The sequence below is a fragment of the Neodiprion lecontei genome, chromosome 1, assembly GCF_021901455.1.
Source record: "Neodiprion lecontei isolate iyNeoLeco1 chromosome 1, iyNeoLeco1.1, whole genome shotgun sequence".
Lineage (NCBI taxonomy): Eukaryota > Metazoa > Arthropoda > Insecta > Hymenoptera > Diprionidae > Neodiprion > Neodiprion lecontei.
The window spans coordinates 38,752,163-38,772,034 of record NC_060260.1 but is presented as its reverse complement, the minus strand read 5'-3'; the positions used below and the strand labels follow the sequence as shown (position 1 = coordinate 38,772,034).

The following is a 19,872-nucleotide window of genomic DNA, read 5'->3' as shown; positions in this document are numbered from 1 at the left end:
CAAGGTTTACGTATAGTATGTGACACTAAAAAATTGCAAGCAGCAATTTCGTGTCTGATAAAATGCTCCCGCTACAGCCCGGTGTTTCTTATCACGTAGTTAGTCAAATTAGAGGATGAGCAAGCTCATTAGCATTCAGTGCCCGTAGTGCACACACTGATGGGCAAGATAACCGTCAATGCAATATCGTAGCTCAATGTTCTATTCATATATCATATCGAACGAAGTGGTAGCGTGAGATATACAGACACCGTAATATCACAGACGTCAAAAGCAGCACGTCCTTCAAATAACAAAAACACAGGTGTTACAGTATGCAAATGATGAAGCGATCGCAGACTATTATAATTTATACGTTTCATCAATTGTGCCTTGAGGTTCTAGTTCGTGAAAAAGGCGGTAATGACGGATTCGCTCGGTCCTCCATTTTCAGGGAATTGAGGTAAGTTAACAACATTTATCTTTAATTACCGAAATCTTTCTAACATTCAGATACTCTTTTATAATATTATAAACATTTGAACGGAGGATCCTCTACCACCAAAGTTCCACCACAATTTGAAAGGTAGAATTCCGTCTAACCGTTGCCATTTTTGCAATAATCGGCGGGAAAATTCGAACACACATTATGACTAGTTCTTTCAAAAATCCGGCAGAGTGCGCTAAGACTAAGTAGAGGAAAACGTCACCGAAAATTGAACATGGCAGTTGATCTATCGATGTAGTTAGTTTGTGGCGAGCGATGTAACCAAACGTGTTTACGGTTAAATATCCTTATAACGATAAGAATAATTTGAAAAAAAATACATATGGTGAATACAGATTCCCCGATAATCGGAGATTATTTATGGAAAGAGACGCCTCGGCGTTATTAAACCATATCGGTGAAATAACAAAAGTTCTGAAATGTAGACCAGTTGGTGGTGTAAAGCATCGCGAACGTAATTATCGTACACAACTCATCAATCATGACATAAACTCGAGCCCGGTTTATCGCAGTGAGTAATTTCACGATAAGATATTCAATACAATTATTTCCCCTGCAACGTTGTGTTTTCTTCCGACAAACTTTTACGTCCGCCTACCAAATGCCTCTCAATTTATTTTCGCCGGTTTTTTTCTCCTTACTTCCTACTCTGTTGCTCTTTTACACCCCATTCGTTTTGTCATCTCGCGCAACTACCACCTGTTATCAAACCTTGACAACGAACGGGGTATATTTATGTATTGAACTGTGTAACACGAACTTAGAAAAAAAAAACATTCACATGCAGGTGTGCAGGTATACTTTTAATTAAGCAGGTGAGACTAGGTTCAAATGGCTGCCATGCGTTGAAAATATTGTGAGAACCTTATGGATCTCTACCACATCACCAAGGTATTGATAGTTTCGTATTCCTCTGTTTCTTCCAACAGATCCGCCATGGCGATGTGTAAATAGATTTAACAACGTTATACTCGGATCGTGAGATGAGTTGTTCGGTGGAACTGAGACAACAAAGACAACAAGGGATGGCAGAGGATCCTCATAAGCTCGCAGCTATAATGAACAAGTCGCAAAGACTCGTTTTAGGTCTATTGGTTTTACTCCTAGTCGATATCATATGGGTGTCCAGTTCCGAACTCACCAAAGTATGATTATTGATATTTAATTCTTATTTTTGAACCAAACGTTTCAAAACACAATTATTACAAACCCAAATTAGTCAGAGTAAACCTGTGCATATTTGAATATTCATTTTAAATTGTAGAATTTACCTTGGCATTATTTTGAGTAAACAGATTTGCCTAATGATGCATAATATTTTTTTCATAGTAGACACTGATTGACCAAGATTAACGATTTTGTGAATATGATTATCTATTGACTCAAATGACAAAGAAAAATTAGAGTTGCTGTTCTCGTGTAGTACAAAATTGGTTCTCTATAAAATTAAACATTTCAGTACTTATTTTCAGGTTTTTTAGAAACCTAGAAATCCAGAAGTACTTTTTTGAACTCTTCAGTACCTTAGTATTGACAGAATCAATTATAAATGTCACTGTCACAATTACATGATATTTTTCTTTTCCCCATTGAAATGCGTGTAGAAATAAGTTCTGTAGGAAAAAAGTAATTCATTGCATATTAATCAATAGAAGTTACTGCAATCGTTTGGAAACTTGTAGTATATTTTTTGCTCTCAAATATTAAAACCTCACATAGCTTTAAGTTTATAAAATTAAAGCCTATGGCGATGGTAAACTTTTCAAAGTGAACGTTTGTTATGCTACTTTACATCTCCTTAAACTTTATTCCTGGTATGATTTCTCAATCATGTGATATTGATCAATGAAAAAATGTTGTCATACTTTGGGCATAGAAACCTGAAAATTATAAGATACTTTAGAGTTGAAATTTTGTATTACGATTACGTCAAAGTAATTCAGGTGTACAAAAGTTGTACTCAAATGTAATCTCTATATTTTTCAGTACATTTATCAGGAGGCCGCATTTAAAAAGCCATTTTTCAGTACATACATCAAAACTTCAATGTTCACGTTGTATCTGCTTGGTCTCTGCTTTTGGCCTCCTTGGCGAGATCAGTGTAATAAACCAGCAACTTACATGGTATGATTTTATTACTAATCTAGTACGAGGAATAAGTTAGTAACATTATTGTAACGATCAATGTTTATGAAGAATTCAGTAAACCATCATAATCTAAACAGACTTATATTTTAAAAGCCAACCCCTTAAAAGTCATTCTAAAACTGTGCAATAATGATTTTTTTCTGATGTTTGGCTATGTTAATGTTACCAACTTGAGCCTTGTAATCTATGTCAGTTCTTCGCCACAGCATATAAATATCACGTTTTTTCTCTAGTTCATAGATCCGAATATGGAGGATGACAATTTTTACGCGGAAGCAAACACAAGTCTGGTGAGACACTGTTTGATTATTATTCTTAAATTATCACTAACATTCTTCTCAGAATTTTGTTTTTCATTTTTATGACACCTCGTATATCAACCATAATGACTGATCTGAAATTTTGATAAATACGGCTGTTTATACTTACAGAAATCTTCTTTCACTTTGAATTCCTAGAAACTATCAAAAATATTATAAGAAAATATTCTTATATTTCAGTTTATACTTTCGATCGTTCACAACTGGCATTAGTGTTCCTGCTCATTATTTCGTTAAAGAATTATCTATAAAGTAATTGCATTGATTTATCAGATTTATTAATCTTTAACTGGACCTGAAAATCTCACAAATATGAATACAGATACTAAACTGACTGTCAGAATAAAACGATTCACACAGAGATTGTCGTTTTTGAAACCATCTTATGTACAATTTGTTTTATACTTGTTGATGAGCAGCATTGCAGTAGTCGAATAATTATTCATTTTCAAATCGTACTGCAAACAATCTATGCTAGTGCAAATAACTTGAATGTGTACAACGAATCACAAAACAAATTAATCTTATTCTAGAGTGATCCAACATTTGTACCAATCAAAACCCCTGAACATTGTGACCGTTCGTCGGGTACCGAAAGCGATGACTCTTCAATACGTTCCGTCAGGTTTAGTAAATTGGCAGAGGTTCGTCACATGTCCGAATGTGATGCTACAGAAGCACTTTTGGCAAGGCTTAGTTATCAAGCTAGTGTCAGAGCTGGAGAACATGCCAAGCGGCAAGCCAACAAGTTTTCAGTGCAGAAAGTAGCAAAAATTGCTCTTATGTTCTGCCTATTGGTATGAATATTTGTAATTACTTCTTATCCTGTTTCAATATTAATTTAAGACCTTAGAATATTTACGAACATTTCGCAATTTCACAGTGGTTTATGGCCAATTACACCTATCAAATTTCGTTGATCGGAACTGAAGCAGGCATCGTAACAGTATTATCATCGACATCCAGTTTATTTACATTATTCCTTGCTGCAGTATTTCCCAGTAACGGTAGTGATAAATTCACACTATCAAAGTTCGTTGCAGTTTTAATCAGCATACTTGGACTGGTGAGTGTCTTAGAAAATAAATCTTTCTTCTGGATACATTTGCCGAAGAAAGTGCTGCAATAGAAACACAAGTCAATGCACTTCGTTTTCGCAGGTACTTGTAAGCTTGTCAGATTTAACGATCGAAGCCAACAGGATACCGATAGGTATCATTTTGGCACTGGTCAGTGCATTCTTTTATGCAGCGTACCTAGTTTTTTTAAGGAGAAAAGTTGACCATGAAGACAAAATGGATATACCAATGTTCTTTGGCTTTGTCGGACTGTTCAATTTGACACTTCTGTGGCCTTTATTTTTTATACTCCACTATGGAGATTGGGAGGACTTTGAATGGCCCAATACTCACCAGTGGACCTTTTTAATCATCAACGGACTTATTGGTACTGTTTTAAGCGAAGTTCTGTGGCTGTGGTAAGATATACTCCAGCTATTCCTATCATTCAATATTTCCAGCTGTTGTTTCACACTATCTACACAACTTTGGCTAACTGAATATCTTTCTAGGGGCTGTTTCCTAACGTCATCTCTTATTGCTACGCTGGCTGTCAGTTTGACAATGCCAATGTCAATGCTAGCTGACGTTTTAGTGAAGAAGGTCGAATACCCGTGTATGTTTTACTTAGGCACAGTTCCCATGTTGCTGGCATTTGTTATTGTGTCACTTCTATCGTACTATGATAATTGGGATCCAGTCTTGGAAGGTGTCAAAAGACTTTATACATGGGTATGCAGACGGAGCAGATCCTCTGTTAGGTGAGATTACAGATTATCAATTAGCTTGCTACCATCCTTTCTTTTGCCAAGAGCGTCATGCTTTACCATACAAATGAGCACGTATATTGCAATGCTTTAATAGGTTTACTATTTTTAGGATACAAGACTTGGAAGCAGAACAAACAGAATCTTTGATCTGTATAAACAATGGTGAGCACGAGGCCTAATCTGACAATAAATATATAGGCTGTTAAAATGTTCCTCACATAGGTCAGCACTGAACAGTTTAATAATTTTCATTTTCTTTTTCGTTTGTAATTTTACTTTCTCTTTTATTTTTAGAAGATGCATTACAACTCGTGTCTTAGTTCTAAAGTTTCTTATAAGCAGCCTGCGTCTAAAACCGATTCCATATTAAATTCATCATTCCACTATAGTCATTTATCTGCTTAGTTATTAATTGACATGAAAAACCTGACATTCTGTCACATGTTACACTTTTATATTTGTATAAAATTGGGCAAAGTAAAGACATCTGTTAAAAACTAAAATTTCATGCAACTGATGCGAAAGTAGTGATAACCACTCCTACCATGCTGCTTCTATATTCCATATTAAATAGCTGCAGCTATATTAAGCAATAGAAATAATAATAATGACAGCTCACTGTAATAACCATAGGTATTTCGTTCGTCAAGCATAGTTCTACAACACTCAGAGTATGTTTCACATTCGCGATAAAAAATGCATGTGCTGATATTTAATTGCTTTATCTAAGTAAAATTCAGAACACGTTGAAGAATGTCGACTTCGAGAATGAGCCAGGTTTGAAATATCATTTTCAAATTTTATAACTGTCAAACCAAAGCTTAATTGAAATGGATAGATATGATTTAATAAGCCCACTGCTGATAAATTTAAGCTGGCTAATCCGGGTAGTAAGAATTTGTTTAAAATGCTTTTCCTGAACAATTAAATTATAACAATTCTCCTGCGGATTTTGCCATTTACTGAGTGAAGAGAAGTAATGGAGACTATTGAAGGCATTACTGCCTCGTTATCTTATTTTTTATGAATGAAATCTAGGACTAGAGACCGATAGTAGCACTACAATTTATTGTTATAGATGGCAAAGTTATTTTGATGGCTATTACACGAAATTGTCTGATTGAACTGTATAGAAACGGAAAGCTCATCTCATAATTTTGCCAAGGCTTAAAAGATATAATGCAAAATGTTTACGTATAAACTATATTTGTGATATCATATTCATTGTATAGACAGTTAAACTCTTATAGGCTTTGGATCAACTATATTTCCATAATTGTTTACTGTGAACTTTTATGTATTGTTGATATTTGCCATTTTACAACCTCTAATTTGTACATATTCATACTATAGCTGTTAAAAATTTAGATTTTAATTTACGCTTAATTTACGGTACAAACCTCACAGGTTTGTTATACATAATTATTACTGATTAATGGTCGGTTTGGGTAAAATTTAAATGGAAATATGTTCAAAGTTAATCCTGTGCTGTTCACGAGTGCTTTCTAACTGTTGGAAACATATTTATAGAAGTGCAGTATGCGTATCGCTTTTCAAAAATACACAAAAACTTACCTAGTTTTGAAGTTTGGATAGCTAATAAACCTGTTCCTTTTGTTGCAACGGTTTCGTACATTCTTCAGGTTTTGCTGTTTTCGATTTGATAAATAGTTAGGAATTATGCGATGTGTTTTTATTCAGTTTTTCGAGCTTACAAAAGCCAGCCAAATATATAGAGTAGGTACTTTAAATTTTCTAAGACACTATCAGTGAGATATTACTATATAGTTTTAAATCGGTCGAGGAACAATAAACATAATTGGTTACACTTTAGGACCAACTTGAAATAAAATTGTTACAAATATATATAATATATATATACATGTGTTTATATGTATATATGTATATGTATATTGAAACTTGCTAAGCGATGAAATTATATTCGGCAAATTATTGCAGAGTACTTAAACGCGAAACTATTCTGAAAATGTGTTCGAATCAGTCGAAGATTATTTACCAATTTTTCGAAAGTATAATGATGCAAACTATCTCGCATAATAAAATCTAGTCAACAGGATTGATAAATTTTATATTTTGTCACTTTGTATTTCCAATACCTGTATTATGATTTAAAAGTCAGGCAAGATCTCTTGCGCAAAAATGTACAATAACTACTAACTATGAATGTTAACTATGCCTGTTTATTATAAATACATTACAAAATACAATTCAGTTAATGCGCACAATGTGCATATTCATCAATCAAATTGATGATTAGATATGTATATATATATTTTAGAGACTTATGAATAGATTACTGCACGCTCCTTAAAGTGCAACTGTGTATCTATATGTATGTATGCATATAAATTATCAGGTAATTTTATACATTGAGTCAAAATATCCCTATCAACACACGTGTGTCAAATTCGAAATCATCTCGGTTTACAGACATTGAATGAGCAATAATTGTCCATCCTTTATTTCACTCTGACAACACTCTTTCCCTGGAAGATTGTTGTTTTTTGCAATATAATTCGTTGAGAAAAGTGTTATTAAATTTTATAGACTAGATTGATAGGTCTCAGAATGCCATAGGAAAACGGTGATAACACGCCAAGATGTTTGTACTGCACACTGAATTCAGTTTAAGGAAAATGAACATTCGTATATACATATACAATATACAGTTTCATCACTAATACGCAAACGGATCAATATTATTTATTATAATTAATTATAGCTGACTGTTCCTGTATGTATTATTATAATTGTACATCTAATGTAAATATTAAGAAACCTTAATTACCGAATGGAATTCTATACATGTATCATTATACATACGGAGGAATTAAAAGAAAATATTGGCAGTAGTAGTGACCTGTGTTTTGAGTACATTTTTAAGATTGCAATCTATACTGCAGAGCACTATTCATTAATAATGATCCAAGTCCACTGAGATAAAACAAAACTATTATTATTACCATGGTGAACTTAAAAACAAAAAAAAAGGACGAATTGTCAAACCAAATTGACATTGACATACTAACGGTTTACATACAGTAGATGCAATATGTAATTTTCACTTGACTTAACGTTCTACCTCTTGGACATTTCCTATCCAGCAAACGTTGGAGGTTCTTTGAAAAGTTGAACAATTATGTACGATTCATTTGACATGGCGTGCCACGATGAGGACACTGCTCTCAGATTGAATATAAAAGGTAGCCAATGTGAAAAATGTGATTGCAACTTTCATGGTTTTATGATTCATAGATGTCTGATTCTTAGTTAATAGTGAAAACCTATTGCCTACACCCCAAAAATACAACCTTGGTTCACTAAGGTATGTTGTACCTCCGCTGATTTGTTACCGATCAGCATGTATGGAGTAAATTTCATATTCGTTATGAATTCAGGCTGCCTGCTGACCCTTCTTGGCCTAAAATACCACAGCGTAGGTTGGCAGATGATGCTGGCGATTTGATACAACCTTCGTATACTGTCACATTTACCGGCACGCCAAGGCGAAGCCGGACAATCGAACAGGTCCCACGATCTCAGTACGTATTCATTTGCACATTAATTGATTTTTGTCTGTATATTTAAAAATATTCGAACTCTTTCTCAGTTTGTATGAAGAAAAGTAAAACAATTATGCTTCTCCTTTATTCTTCATTCTGTTACTTCTGATTCAGATCTTCAAAAATGTTTGGGACCCAAGATTCTAGAAAAGAGCAATATTCCCAAAGTCAACAGCCCAGGAGAAGATCTGGCTGTCCTGATCCAAGATTCAAAAAGTATGTTATTATCTTATGGCTATATTTACAGTTGAGCGCTAATATAATTCCATCTCAGCTATATAAGTTTCAATTTATAACACATTGTTAGGGTCACAACTGTGAGAAGTCAAATGACGTCAACTGATCTAGGAGAAGTTAGAACAGAGGAAGAATCAGGAATGTCTGTATCAAAAGACTGCAAATCTATTGCGGACAAAACTGTACCATGGATAGATTCGACTCAGTATGACAGAATCCTTGCTGATAAATGTATCGATGTCGCAATCACGTTTCAAGCACAAAGCCTACAAATTTTATGATAGCTGTCATCTCTGCGTGATTAAAATTGAATAATAGTTGTAATTGCCATTTAATTCTGTCCCTATATAAATGCAATTTCAATGTTTGTTTCATAGAGCCCGAGTTATTCAGCAGAAGGCTGAGAAACCTGACGAATCAAAAGGGATGGAGAGTGTTGGTGTACAAACTGTGCAAATAGTATCGTCAGAAGTTGCGCTCGACTCGACTCAATTAGTCCGGACCATCAAAGAATCAAACGAGCAGAGTTCTGGATATGCCGAATCGAGAAGAAAAAGCTGCAGTCCAGTGAAGAGTGGTCCAACATATTCAGAAAGAGATACACCACGACCTAGCACCTCAGTCGGGAAAACAACGCCAAGAAATTCGGAAAGGATTGACTTGAAAAGTTCTGAATTTGACCAAACACGTCCTTTGCAATGTTGTCAGGTGAATATCGTGGAAAGCATGGAAGAAATTTGAACTTAAATAAGATAATTTTTTCAATAAGCTTATTTTACTTTATATAGTACCCTTTTTACTGCCGGTAATTCAAATTTGTCTAGAAGGGAGAGAAAGTTTGTGTGTAACCGGCACAGGTGACAAAAAAGCAGACAAATTTGAAGTACTTGGGTTGAAAAAGGGAGCATGGCTATACTACAATCATTAATATTTGACGAAGAAAGCAAATCTTTTGTATATTAGGCAAAGGATGGGCAGCTCTTTTTGACGGTAGAAAAGAAGGTTCAAGCAACGAATATGCCGATCACAAACAAAGTCGATCTTGTACCTGGAAAAAAAAATCAGAGCACAACTCAGTGTTATAATGTGCAAGTACCAGTGCTCAGCTTTCAAAATTTACCAGTTCAAATGTCAACCCAGCCACAATCGAAGGTTGATATTCCGCCACATAATTCGTCTTCGTCATCTCCTGATTCCCAAATATCGACTCTTTTCAAGAACATTAATATTCCAAAATTGGAGTTACCTAATGACCTTACTCCTCAATTCATGAGTCTAGGCACAAGCTTTTCTAAAATAACGAGCAATCCATTCTCGAGTCAAACATTGGAAAGTCATGATTTTCAGTTAAATACCGAGCCTACAAGTCAATCAGTAATAGGTGAGCTTCTGACCAATACTGATTAAAAACATTTACATACATATTTACCCTCACAGTATTTTTTTCAGCACTACTCGCGATGCACATACTAAATACACATATTTCCGTAGGTTCAAAGAAGAAATTGGATGATTTGAAACAGCAGCAACATTTACAGTTCCACAAAGATAAACAACGTCAATTAACAACTGAATCCAATTTTCCACTAAGTTTTCAAACGAATAGAGATCGCGATTTTGAATTCAAATCAAATTCAGAAAAGTTAATGAAAAATATTCGCAATGAAGAGAAGTGTAGTAGACCCCAACAAAATATTTTAAACTTTAATAAGGATAACGTCATACCCAAGCACGATTTTCATATTTATTGTCATCCAGAACAGCCTCTTCAATCACACACTACAGATGCACAGCAGAAACTGTGTAACATTCAAGCACCACAGTATCAGCTAGTAACGACTGATTCTGAACCTGAAAGATACGGAGCTTTTAATAAACAAAATCGTAATCCTGACAATGGAACAGAATGCTTAGTCAAGAATAAAACGTACTTTCAGCCACAACAGCAAACTACAGACACAGACTCGCATGTGTCAGACAAAGTAACTCAGTTTTGTAAAATGCAAAAAAACTATTGTCAGCCAGCCGAAAGGTTGAACGCAAGTTTCCTTGACGGGATAGAAGATCATCAAAACAAAAAGTTCGAGTCATTGAAACAGAAAAACGTGTATTTTGAAAAAAATAAACCACAAGTGTTGAATCAGGATTGGAAACATCAGACTCTGCAGCTCTGTGAGCAAGGCAAGGTGATATCTTTGCGTCAGAAACGAAAAATGAAGTCGGAACAACGTTTGATGCTTAATAAAAAACGCATCCAAAGTTCGGAGCCACATATATCAACGAATCGAAGACGAACCCAAACTCCGTATTTAAAAAAAGCAAGCTCATGCCTATCAGAGTGCACACAACAATTAACACCTGATCCACAAAGTAATTGCATGTATCAGACTCAGCAGCGCATACCTGTGTCTAATCATAGAGAAAACGTCAATAATATGACATCGGATGATACAGAAAATTTTCCAAGCTCACAACATACCATGCAAGCAGATAATATAAACTTTATTGATCGTAACGAAATTAATGCAAGAGTACCGCATCCTACGGACCTTAACGGAATAAAACCAGAACATTGTATCAAGCCATACCAAAGACCACCTCATAAAGATGCTAAAATTACCTCGTCGCTGGATTTGGAGAAGCAGAATTTATCATCGCTTCAATCTCCTAGAGCAGATACAGATGTACCTACTGAAAAGCCGACTGCGATACCAGTCAAAACTCAACAGCTTTTGAACAAAAGTTACTGGGATTACTATAATAAATTGAAGCTGCATAAAATGGTGAGTGGTGAAAGTCCGCAACAGCAGTACTTTTGTCAAGTAGCAATGGGAGCACCGATATCAAAGAAAAGCAGAGCGCCGGAATCGATTGCTGAGGAGTCTAACAATACATCGCAAGTGGGAGATCAGATGGAACTTAGTTTACCAGAAATCAGAACTTTGGAACAATGTTCAGTTCTGTCGACTATGATCAACAAGACATTGTAAGTTGATGGACATTATCATTAACCGCTGAAATACAATTGTATGGTACAGTGACAGTAATTAACTTAAACCACTTTTTTACTGTAAGGGATTCCGCACTGCAACCATTGTCTGAAACGCTACAAACAAAACAAATTTACTTGAATGGCAATATGAGATCATCTTCCGATCCTACCGCAGGAACGCAGAGCGCAATACTGAAGAAGTTGTTATCTGGTGAAAATGAGGACTCAATTATTTCTTCAACACTTATGTATACGCAAAAGCATAAGCATGATAAGGATTTTAGCAACAAAACATCGAAACTGAAGTCTATCGGTGAACATCCAATAGGTAATCCTATTATTAAGGGTATATCGGGTAGCAAAGTATGGTAAAATCCCTCATCCAACGAATTCATCTCACATAGAATTACTCAGTACGTAATTATGATTATTGATTTCAGTCTTCTTTGGCTGTATGGTGTACGCTATGATTATATTTCTTCCAATGATCTATGATTGTTTCTTCTACGAGGAGCATGATCAATATGAGGACTTGAGTTATATCGAGGTAGTATTCGAATACATTATTTCGTCTGTCAAGGAAGCATGTGGAGTGTTTTTCGACATGATGAATAAAATATTTTTAAAGCCGGTACGTTGACCATAAATATATAATTACATGCTATGCCGTAGTTCGAGACTTGACAAAGCTATAAGACTTCAATTTAATAACAGTAATCAGCTTAACAATAGCTTTGTGGTGATCGTGCCCATCTGCTTCACATTTATCATACAACAAATTCCGCAATCTTCTTTAACACTATCTTTTTTTTTAACATACAAGGATGCACGAATGCAGCGATTATCAAGCGGCAGGTGGAGACAGAAGATATCCAAACAACACCTATTCTGATTTGAGATACATAGACTCAAAAATGTTAGATAGTATAGAGAAAACAAAAAGAGACAGGAAAATACAGTTTTAGGATATTTGACCGGTTAAACTATAGTGCTTGCTTAGTAGATCCAACTTTGTCACGAGATTTAATACCCTGAAACTATCTTGTAAAACTTAGTATTTTTTTGCTTCTAATTTTCAGCGCTCCTGTAAGAAATGTAATAATCTTACATAAATTTCAAGTAACACGCCGATCACTCCTAGCATGGGTATAATCCAGTTGATCGATAGTTGTTTGATATAATGTCTATATTGAGTCCTATTTTATATGATATATTGTACTGCTTTCTTTCCATATGGTCGTAATTCATAGTATTGATGTATGTACACGGATTTGTGAATAAATGTTTACTCGATTATGGTCTATCTAATCGTAAGACTGTGGTTTTCTTTTCTGTTTTTTTAATCTATCGTATGCATTGATTTTCAATATTGTACTCTGCTCTACATTCCGTAAAGAATTAAATTTCTTATTAGTTTACTTTTGACCATTTTTAGTAAATGTTGAAACCAGATGAATTATTTGACACAAAAAAATGCCTCCATGAATTCAAGGTGGCGGCTGAAGCTAATGCAAAAACTGTTCGAAATTCTGGATTTAAAGGAGACTCAAACATACGAATAATGGATTTGACTGGGATTCAGGTATGTTGTAGAGGTATTTGCTCCAAGTACCAGGTTTATGGGAAACCAGACTTGGTTTCCGAGAAAATTGACGGTAGAGTTTCACGTTCGCTGAAACCCAAGTCAATGTAGAAACCAAGCCTTAGTGCAGAAACTGTGGTACTGAGTCCCATCAAAATCCATTATTATCATGTTTGAGCCTGGATGACTCCCTTGTTAAAATATCAATCCCCCCCCCCCCTATCAATTGGACAAAGAAAATAATTATATCGAGAAATCATGTACAACCACCAGCTCTTATTTTGTCTTAATTATCACGTCGTTTAAAGACGTGTATTGACATAATTATAATTCGGTGAATGACTGGTTTACGAACATCACATATGTAATCATATACGTGATCATAATTGATAATTATGTATACGAGATTGAGTCAACGTATGAGAGGACGTTTGCGTTGACAGAAGTTTGTTTCGCGGTATGTTTTCGAACAATTTCGATTTCTGCCACGAGATGACGTCCGTATCGCAAGCAAAGCATAATTAGCCGGAGGAGCGTTGACGAATGAAATGCTTTAGTATTAAGGAGTGGGGACTGATTGTGACGAACCATTGGTTGAGCTCAGGTCGCTCTGCGCCTTCGCAAGAATTATCTATATAAGTATGCGGTCTACGTAGGCCCGGCGAGCACGTTGATATCGGTCATTTCGTCGGCGAAGCTTGACGAAGCTAGTGGCGGCACGTTTCTGATCCGACCGGGAGACTTCAGGTTCACACGGATCCGTAAAGAGAAGCCACGCAGCGGAGGCAGGTAGTGTGCAACAAATTAAAGTAGCCATAACTGATATCACAGAATCTTTGGCCGTCCCGTTGAACCGAGAAGGAGCACGGTAATATGGCAGACTACGTGATCGACGATGCTGGTCAGGACGAGAAGTTCCCCATCCGAGAAGACGGCCTCTCAGCAGCGCAGCTTCTCTCAGGTGGGGACGGCTTGACGTATAACGACTTCATCATCCTCCCTGGGTACATCGACTTCACTGCTGACGAGGTAGACCTCTCGTCACCATTGACTAGAAAAATCACCCTCAAAGCACCACTCGTCTCTTCCCCAATGGACACAGTCACAGAGTCCGATATGGCGATAGCAATGGCCCTTTCAGGAGGAATTGGTATAATCCACCATAATTGTACTCCGGAGTATCAGGCAAACGAGGTTCACAAGGTGAAGAAATACAAGCACGGATTTATCAGGGACCCGGTCGTTCTCTCCCCAAACCACACGGTCGGTGACGTTCTGAAAGTGAAATCCAAACATGGGTTTTGCGGGGTTCCAATAACAGAAAACGGCAGGCTTGGTGGAAAGCTTGTGGGGATTGTAACATCGAGGGACATTGACTTTCTCGAAGACATACCCAGCCAACAGAACCAAAAACTAGAAAATGTAATGACCAAACTGAACAATCTGATAACTGGAACTTCTGGAGTCACTTTGCAGGAGGCTAATTCTATCCTTGAAAAGTCAAAAAAAGGCAAACTCCCAATAATTAATGAGAATGGTGAACTTGTAGCCCTGATGGCAAGAACTGATCTGAAGAAGAATCGGAGCTACCCAAACGCCAGCAAGGATGAGAACAAACAGCTTCTGGTTGGCGCAGCGATTGGAACTCGTGAGGGAGATAAGCAGAGGCTGCAACTGCTGGCAGCTTCCAAAGTCGACGTAGTTGTGCTGGATTCGTCACAAGGAAACTCCAAGTACCAAATTGACATGATTAGGTACATCAAATCAAAGTATCCAGAGCTGCAAGTCATCGCAGGTAATGTTGTTACAAGTATGCAAGCCAGAAACCTCATACGAGCAGGAGCTGACGGTCTTAGAGTTGGGATGGGGTCAGGATCGATCTGCATAACTCAGGAGGTGACAGCTGTTGGTAGGGCACAAGCCACAGCAGTATACAACGTCTCTGAGTATGCCAGGAAGTTTGGAGTCCCTGTGATCGCAGATGGTGGTATACAGTCTATTGGCCATATAATCAAGGGGCTGAGCTTAGGCGCAAGTACAGTGATGATGGGATCGCTGCTGGCTGGGACATCAGAAGCTCCAGGAGAGTATTTCTTCAGTGATGGAGTGCGCTTGAAGAAGTACAGAGGGATGGGATCGTTGGACGCTATGAACAGGGAAGATGCAAGGGGCTCAGCGATGGATAGATACTTTCATAACGAGATGGACAAACTGAAGGTAGCGCAAGGGGTTAGTGGATCGATAGTTGACAAGGGCACAGTTCTCAAATTTCTGCCATACCTCCAATGCGGAATTAAGCATGGTTGTCAAGATATTGGAGCCAAATCCATATCAGCGTTACGATCCATGATGTACAGCGGAGAGCTCAAATTTGAAAGGCGATCACAGTCAGCGCAGTTAGAGGGTAACGTGCATGGATTATTTTCATATGAAAAAAGATTATACTAAATATTTCCATCAATTCCTAGATGATTACTTGCAGGTTTAATTGAAAGACCTTAATTTTTGAGGCTGAAGTTAGTAACATTATAATGAAAAATTGAGATAAAAATCACTATTTTATATCTTCAGAATAACTTTCAAGGAGTTGAATATGCAGTACATAAGTTTGTTCATGATGTATGAGGGTTTATAAAATTTCACTCAACTCTTAAGTTACTAAGTAATGATTTTTTCTACGAATGCATCGGTGCAATAATGTTACTCCAACTTCACCCTAATTTATAGTATAGTGAATGATAAACTTGTGTTTGCATAATATTAGTAAAGCATCAAATTTATCGTTTTTTATTTTTATCGTAATTTATAGTTAAGCATCAAAAAACAACTAATTTATAGCGATAGATTTACTCATAGTTTTTTATTTAATTTTGTCTTTTTCCTTCTCAATTTCTGATCTTACAGATTGCTGCAAGAATCTAAGTACTTTTATATTGTAGAAATGAAAGTTCAGCTCATCGTATTTTTCCTAATGGTATTCCAAACTGAATTACAAGTTAGTGAAATTTAATTTCAAATTAGATTTATTCTGAACGTCCTTTATAATGTCACAATGTAAAAGTTTTGGTTGTTTATTTATAATAGTACTGAAAAATTTCTGTTTTATCAGAACATATATGTACATATTTTGCTCATGACGTATTTCAAACAACCTTGCCAAATCAATTGGCGTCTCCAGTTTTGTAACCAGTTCAATTAATATAAATATTTCATAGGTCTTTATAAATTCATAAAAATATTTTGTGTGTATTACATACATATACATAGATATACATATATTTCTAGTTTATATATTCGGTATAATTATAAGTACATTAGGTCGAGCATGTAATCGCCCACAGGATTGCTAAAAACTGTACTTAAAGTCTCAAATTGACACAATCCTGAGACCATACATAATAATCTGAGGTGGATTATCATAATATTCAGTAAACTTGACCAATTATTTGTATGTCGATTACATTAAAGAAATTTAGTTCGAGTAAACAAACTGCATACGGATCGATATTCGTATCCGTACTAATGAATTTCATCATTTTGTTGTAAGTAATTTTAATTCGAAAATATTCCGAAACCACGTTATTTACACCAGATATTTTATCAACAAATATATTTTATACCAAGATATTATTATAATACCTCAATTAAATACAATTGCAAGATGACGAGATGTCCCGAATTTATCTTACCCGTCTCTATATTACGCACACCTGCAGGTAAATGTTTTCACGTGCAAGAGCAGTGCCAAAGTGTAAGCATTCAAAGTTATTATTCGTGCATTTACAAGGCATTGATGCATACCTACACCGGCTGTAAAGGAGCTTGGAACTGTGAAATGAGTTATCCACATACTGGCGGATTATATTCCAATGAAGCCATGCGCATAGATCGGTAAGTCAAGTTGCCATACGTACAGGCGTAGACTAGCAGTTTGAAAAGCTCGTAAACGTCACCTGCAACCTGTGCAAATTGCAACAACGATGGTATTGTGTAGTGTAGAATGTGTGCAACGTGTTTCACAATATTTGCGAATACCACCTGGAAATCTTTATATGTCGGAAAATAATGTAAGTACAGAGAACTTGGCCTTCGTGCGTTATGAATCCGAAATATTTTTAGGTTATACCGATCCCATGCTTCTGCTGACAGTCTTCCAAGTCCAGATGCATCCATAATTTTTTGCCATATAGATATTAGCGTCGGACGACATTCTCCCGAATCAATGCGTTGAGGGCTTCAGCGCAATAGTTCAAGCACTGATTATGAATTCCACTTCTCCTGCTAGACACCTTGGAAGCGATACAGAAAAACAGGCTTTGACACGACAATGGTTGGAATATGCAGTATTACGTATCAACTATGCAGACAATGCGTTAAATTCAAAGAGAATTTTGAGAGTAAGAATATTCATAATTGATTTCAAGGTTTTCCACGTTATTGAAAGAGAAATGGTAGATTGACCATATTACATTTGACAGGATCTGAATGATGCTTTGAAAAGTAGCCCCTACATCACTGGTACCGAGATGACACTAGCAGATGTTGTGTCATATCATCTTCTGCATGGGATAGTGGTAAGAATAGTTACATTCGACAATTTTCATGATGCGATTTCTGCTCAGCATTGACGAATGAGCTAACTCAAAACACATCTTTTTTTTCAGAAAGATTTAAGTCAACAAGAAAAAGCTCAGTACGTCAACATCTCAAGATGGTTTGACAACATCCAGCAGGACGATGAAATTCGGCAGAAACTGCAATTAGTAAACTTTGATTTGCTCAATTTATACTTATGAATAATACATAGGAAACATTTTCTCTATGTGATGTATGTATGACAACAGGTACAGTTTTAATATAATCTGATACGACGCGTGACTTGAATGACTTGTAAATGAAGGGCTTAACGGACAAAAATTAAAGATAATTGAGTTTAGAAATTAGGTTTGAAAAAGCTGGAAGAAAACCCAATTTCTGTGTGTCTCCTCAATGGTTGAATCTCCGATGTTCCAGATGCCCTTTTTGGCTTCCTGAGGGTCCAATTACTCTGGAAACGGTGCACCAATTGGATCTGAGGAACCAAACTTTTTGGCTCTAAAAGCCGATTTTGAAAAACAGTTGAATTAATTCGTTGATGCTATGTATTGACGTGGTTATGAAAGAAAAATCGATTGGGAGCGGTCCCAATACGCTGCGATCAACGGATCAAAAGTGACAGCCAAAAAGGAGAACCTGTGTTTTGGATATTTTTTTGCTGGTGCTTTTTTCATCGCAATTTCTCTGCCGTTGGTCCCACGCTCTTTTCGCTGCATTTTATGAGTTCCTGGGGGTCCGATTGGTGGGGAAAGGGTCATACAAATCAATTCCGAAACGAAAGATTTTTTGGTAAAAAAAAAAGGAAGGTTAACCCCTTTGTATTTTTGGCGAAAATTTTGGCGATTTTGAAAAGTGCTGGAATAAATTCTTTGTGGCACTATTCCGACGTAATTTTGCGAAAGGAATCGATTAGGCGTAGTCCCAATACGCTGCAAGCAACGGATCAAAAGTTACAGCCAAAAAGGAGAACCTGTGTTTTTCACATTTTTCAGCTGGAGATCTTATCGTTGTCATTCCTCTGCCGTTGGTCCCACGCTCTTTTCGCTGCGTTTTCTGAGTTCCTGGGGGTCGAATTGGTCGGGAAAGGGTCATACAAATCAATTCTGAGACGAAAGATTTTTTGGTCAAAAAAAAAGAAAGGTTAACCCCTTTGTATTTTTGCCACAAATTTTGGCAATTTTGAAAAGTGCTGGAATGGATTCTTTATGGCACTATTCGGACGTAATTTCGCGCAAGGAATCGATTAGACGCAGTCTCAATACGCTGCTAGCAACGGATCAAAAGTTACTGCCAAAAAACCAGAACCTGTGTTTTTGACATTTTTCAGCTGGAGATCTTATCGTTGTCATTCCTCTGCCGTTGGTCCCACGTACGCTCTTTTCGCTGCGTTTTCTGAGTTCCTGGGGGTCCAATTGGTCGGGAAAGGGTCATACCAACCAATTCCGATACGAAAGATTTTTGGGTCAAAAAAAAAGGAAGGTTTTGTATTTTTGGCGAAAATTTTGGCGATTTTGAAAAGTGCTGGAATAAAGTCTTTGTGGCACTATTCCGACGTAATTTTGCGAAAGGAATCGATTAGGCGTAGTCCCAATACGCTGCAAGCAACGGATCAAAAGTTACTGCCAAAAAACCAGAACCTGTGTTTTTGACATTTTTCAGCTGGAGATCTTATCGTTGTCATTCCTCTGCCGTTGGTCCCACGCTCTTTTCGCTGCATTTTATGAGTTCCTGGGGGTCCGATTGGTGGGGAAAGGGTCATACAAATCAATTCCGAAACGAAAGATTTTTTGGTAAAAAAAAAAGGAAGGTTAACCCCTTTGTATTTTTGGCGAAAATTTTGGCGATTTTGAAAAGTGCTGGAATAAATTCTTTGTGGCACTATTCCGACGTAATTTTGCGAAAGGAATCGATTAGGCGTAGTCCCAATACGCTGCAAGCAACGGATCAAAAGTTACAGCCAAAAAGGAGAACCTGTGTTTTTCACATTTTTCAGCTGGAGATCTTATCGTTGTCATTCCTCTGCCGTTGGTCCCACGCTCTTTTCGCTGCGTTTTCTGAGTTCCTGGGGGTCGAATTGGTCGGGAAAGGGTCATACAAA

General features: G+C 36.6%; 4 protein-coding genes across 6 annotated transcripts; all 4 read left to right on the top strand.

The window, feature by feature from the left end:
• The first annotated feature begins 352 nt into the window (after positions 1 to 352).
• Positions 353 to 7,656, top strand: LOC107217066 (solute carrier family 35 member F5). Of its 3 annotated transcripts, none has more exons than XM_015654433.2 (10): positions 353 to 442; positions 1,417 to 1,632; positions 2,474 to 2,611; positions 2,869 to 2,925; positions 3,489 to 3,752; positions 3,839 to 4,021; positions 4,116 to 4,432; positions 4,526 to 4,774; positions 4,893 to 4,945; positions 5,078 to 7,653. In XM_015654433.2, the coding sequence occupies exons 2-10, from the start codon at positions 1,471 to 1,473 to the stop codon at positions 5,101 to 5,103; spliced, it is 1,449 nt and encodes a 482-aa protein (XP_015509919.2). In that variant the 5' UTR covers positions 353 to 442; positions 1,417 to 1,470; the 3' UTR covers positions 5,104 to 7,653. The 3 variants fall into 3 exon arrangements, with proteins under 3 accessions (XP_015509919.2, XP_015509918.2, XP_046585945.1); XM_015654432.2 differs by lacking the exon at positions 353 to 442 and adding an exon at positions 731 to 998 and having other exon boundaries at positions 5,078 to 7,656; XM_046729989.1 differs by lacking the exon at positions 353 to 442 and adding an exon at positions 1,104 to 1,302.
• Positions 7,657 to 9,607: 1,951 nt separating this feature from the next.
• Positions 9,608 to 12,853, top strand: LOC124292645. Its single transcript, XM_046729988.1, has 5 exons — positions 9,608 to 9,985; positions 10,096 to 11,590; positions 11,680 to 11,924; positions 12,037 to 12,227; positions 12,420 to 12,853. Exons 1-5 carry the CDS (start codon positions 9,622 to 9,624, stop codon positions 12,486 to 12,488), a joined length of 2,364 nt encoding a protein of 787 aa, XP_046585944.1. The 5' UTR covers positions 9,608 to 9,621; the 3' UTR covers positions 12,489 to 12,853.
• A 975-nt stretch (positions 12,854 to 13,828) lies between these two features.
• On the top strand, positions 13,829 to 17,056 carry LOC107217090 (inosine-5'-monophosphate dehydrogenase). The gene has a single exon (XM_015654463.2). The coding sequence runs from the start codon at positions 14,052 to 14,054 to the stop codon at positions 15,624 to 15,626; it is 1,575 nt and encodes a 524-aa protein (XP_015509949.1). The 5' UTR covers positions 13,829 to 14,051; the 3' UTR covers positions 15,627 to 17,056.
• A 24-nt stretch (positions 17,057 to 17,080) lies between these two features.
• LOC107217076 (eukaryotic translation elongation factor 1 epsilon-1) lies at positions 17,081 to 18,118 on the top strand. Its single transcript, XM_015654444.2, has 4 exons — positions 17,081 to 17,245; positions 17,369 to 17,575; positions 17,657 to 17,752; positions 17,843 to 18,118. The coding sequence occupies exons 1-4, from the start codon at positions 17,159 to 17,161 to the stop codon at positions 17,972 to 17,974; spliced, it is 522 nt and encodes a 173-aa protein (XP_015509930.1). The 5' UTR covers positions 17,081 to 17,158; the 3' UTR covers positions 17,975 to 18,118.
• The last annotated feature ends 1,754 nt before the right edge of the window (positions 18,119 to 19,872 follow it).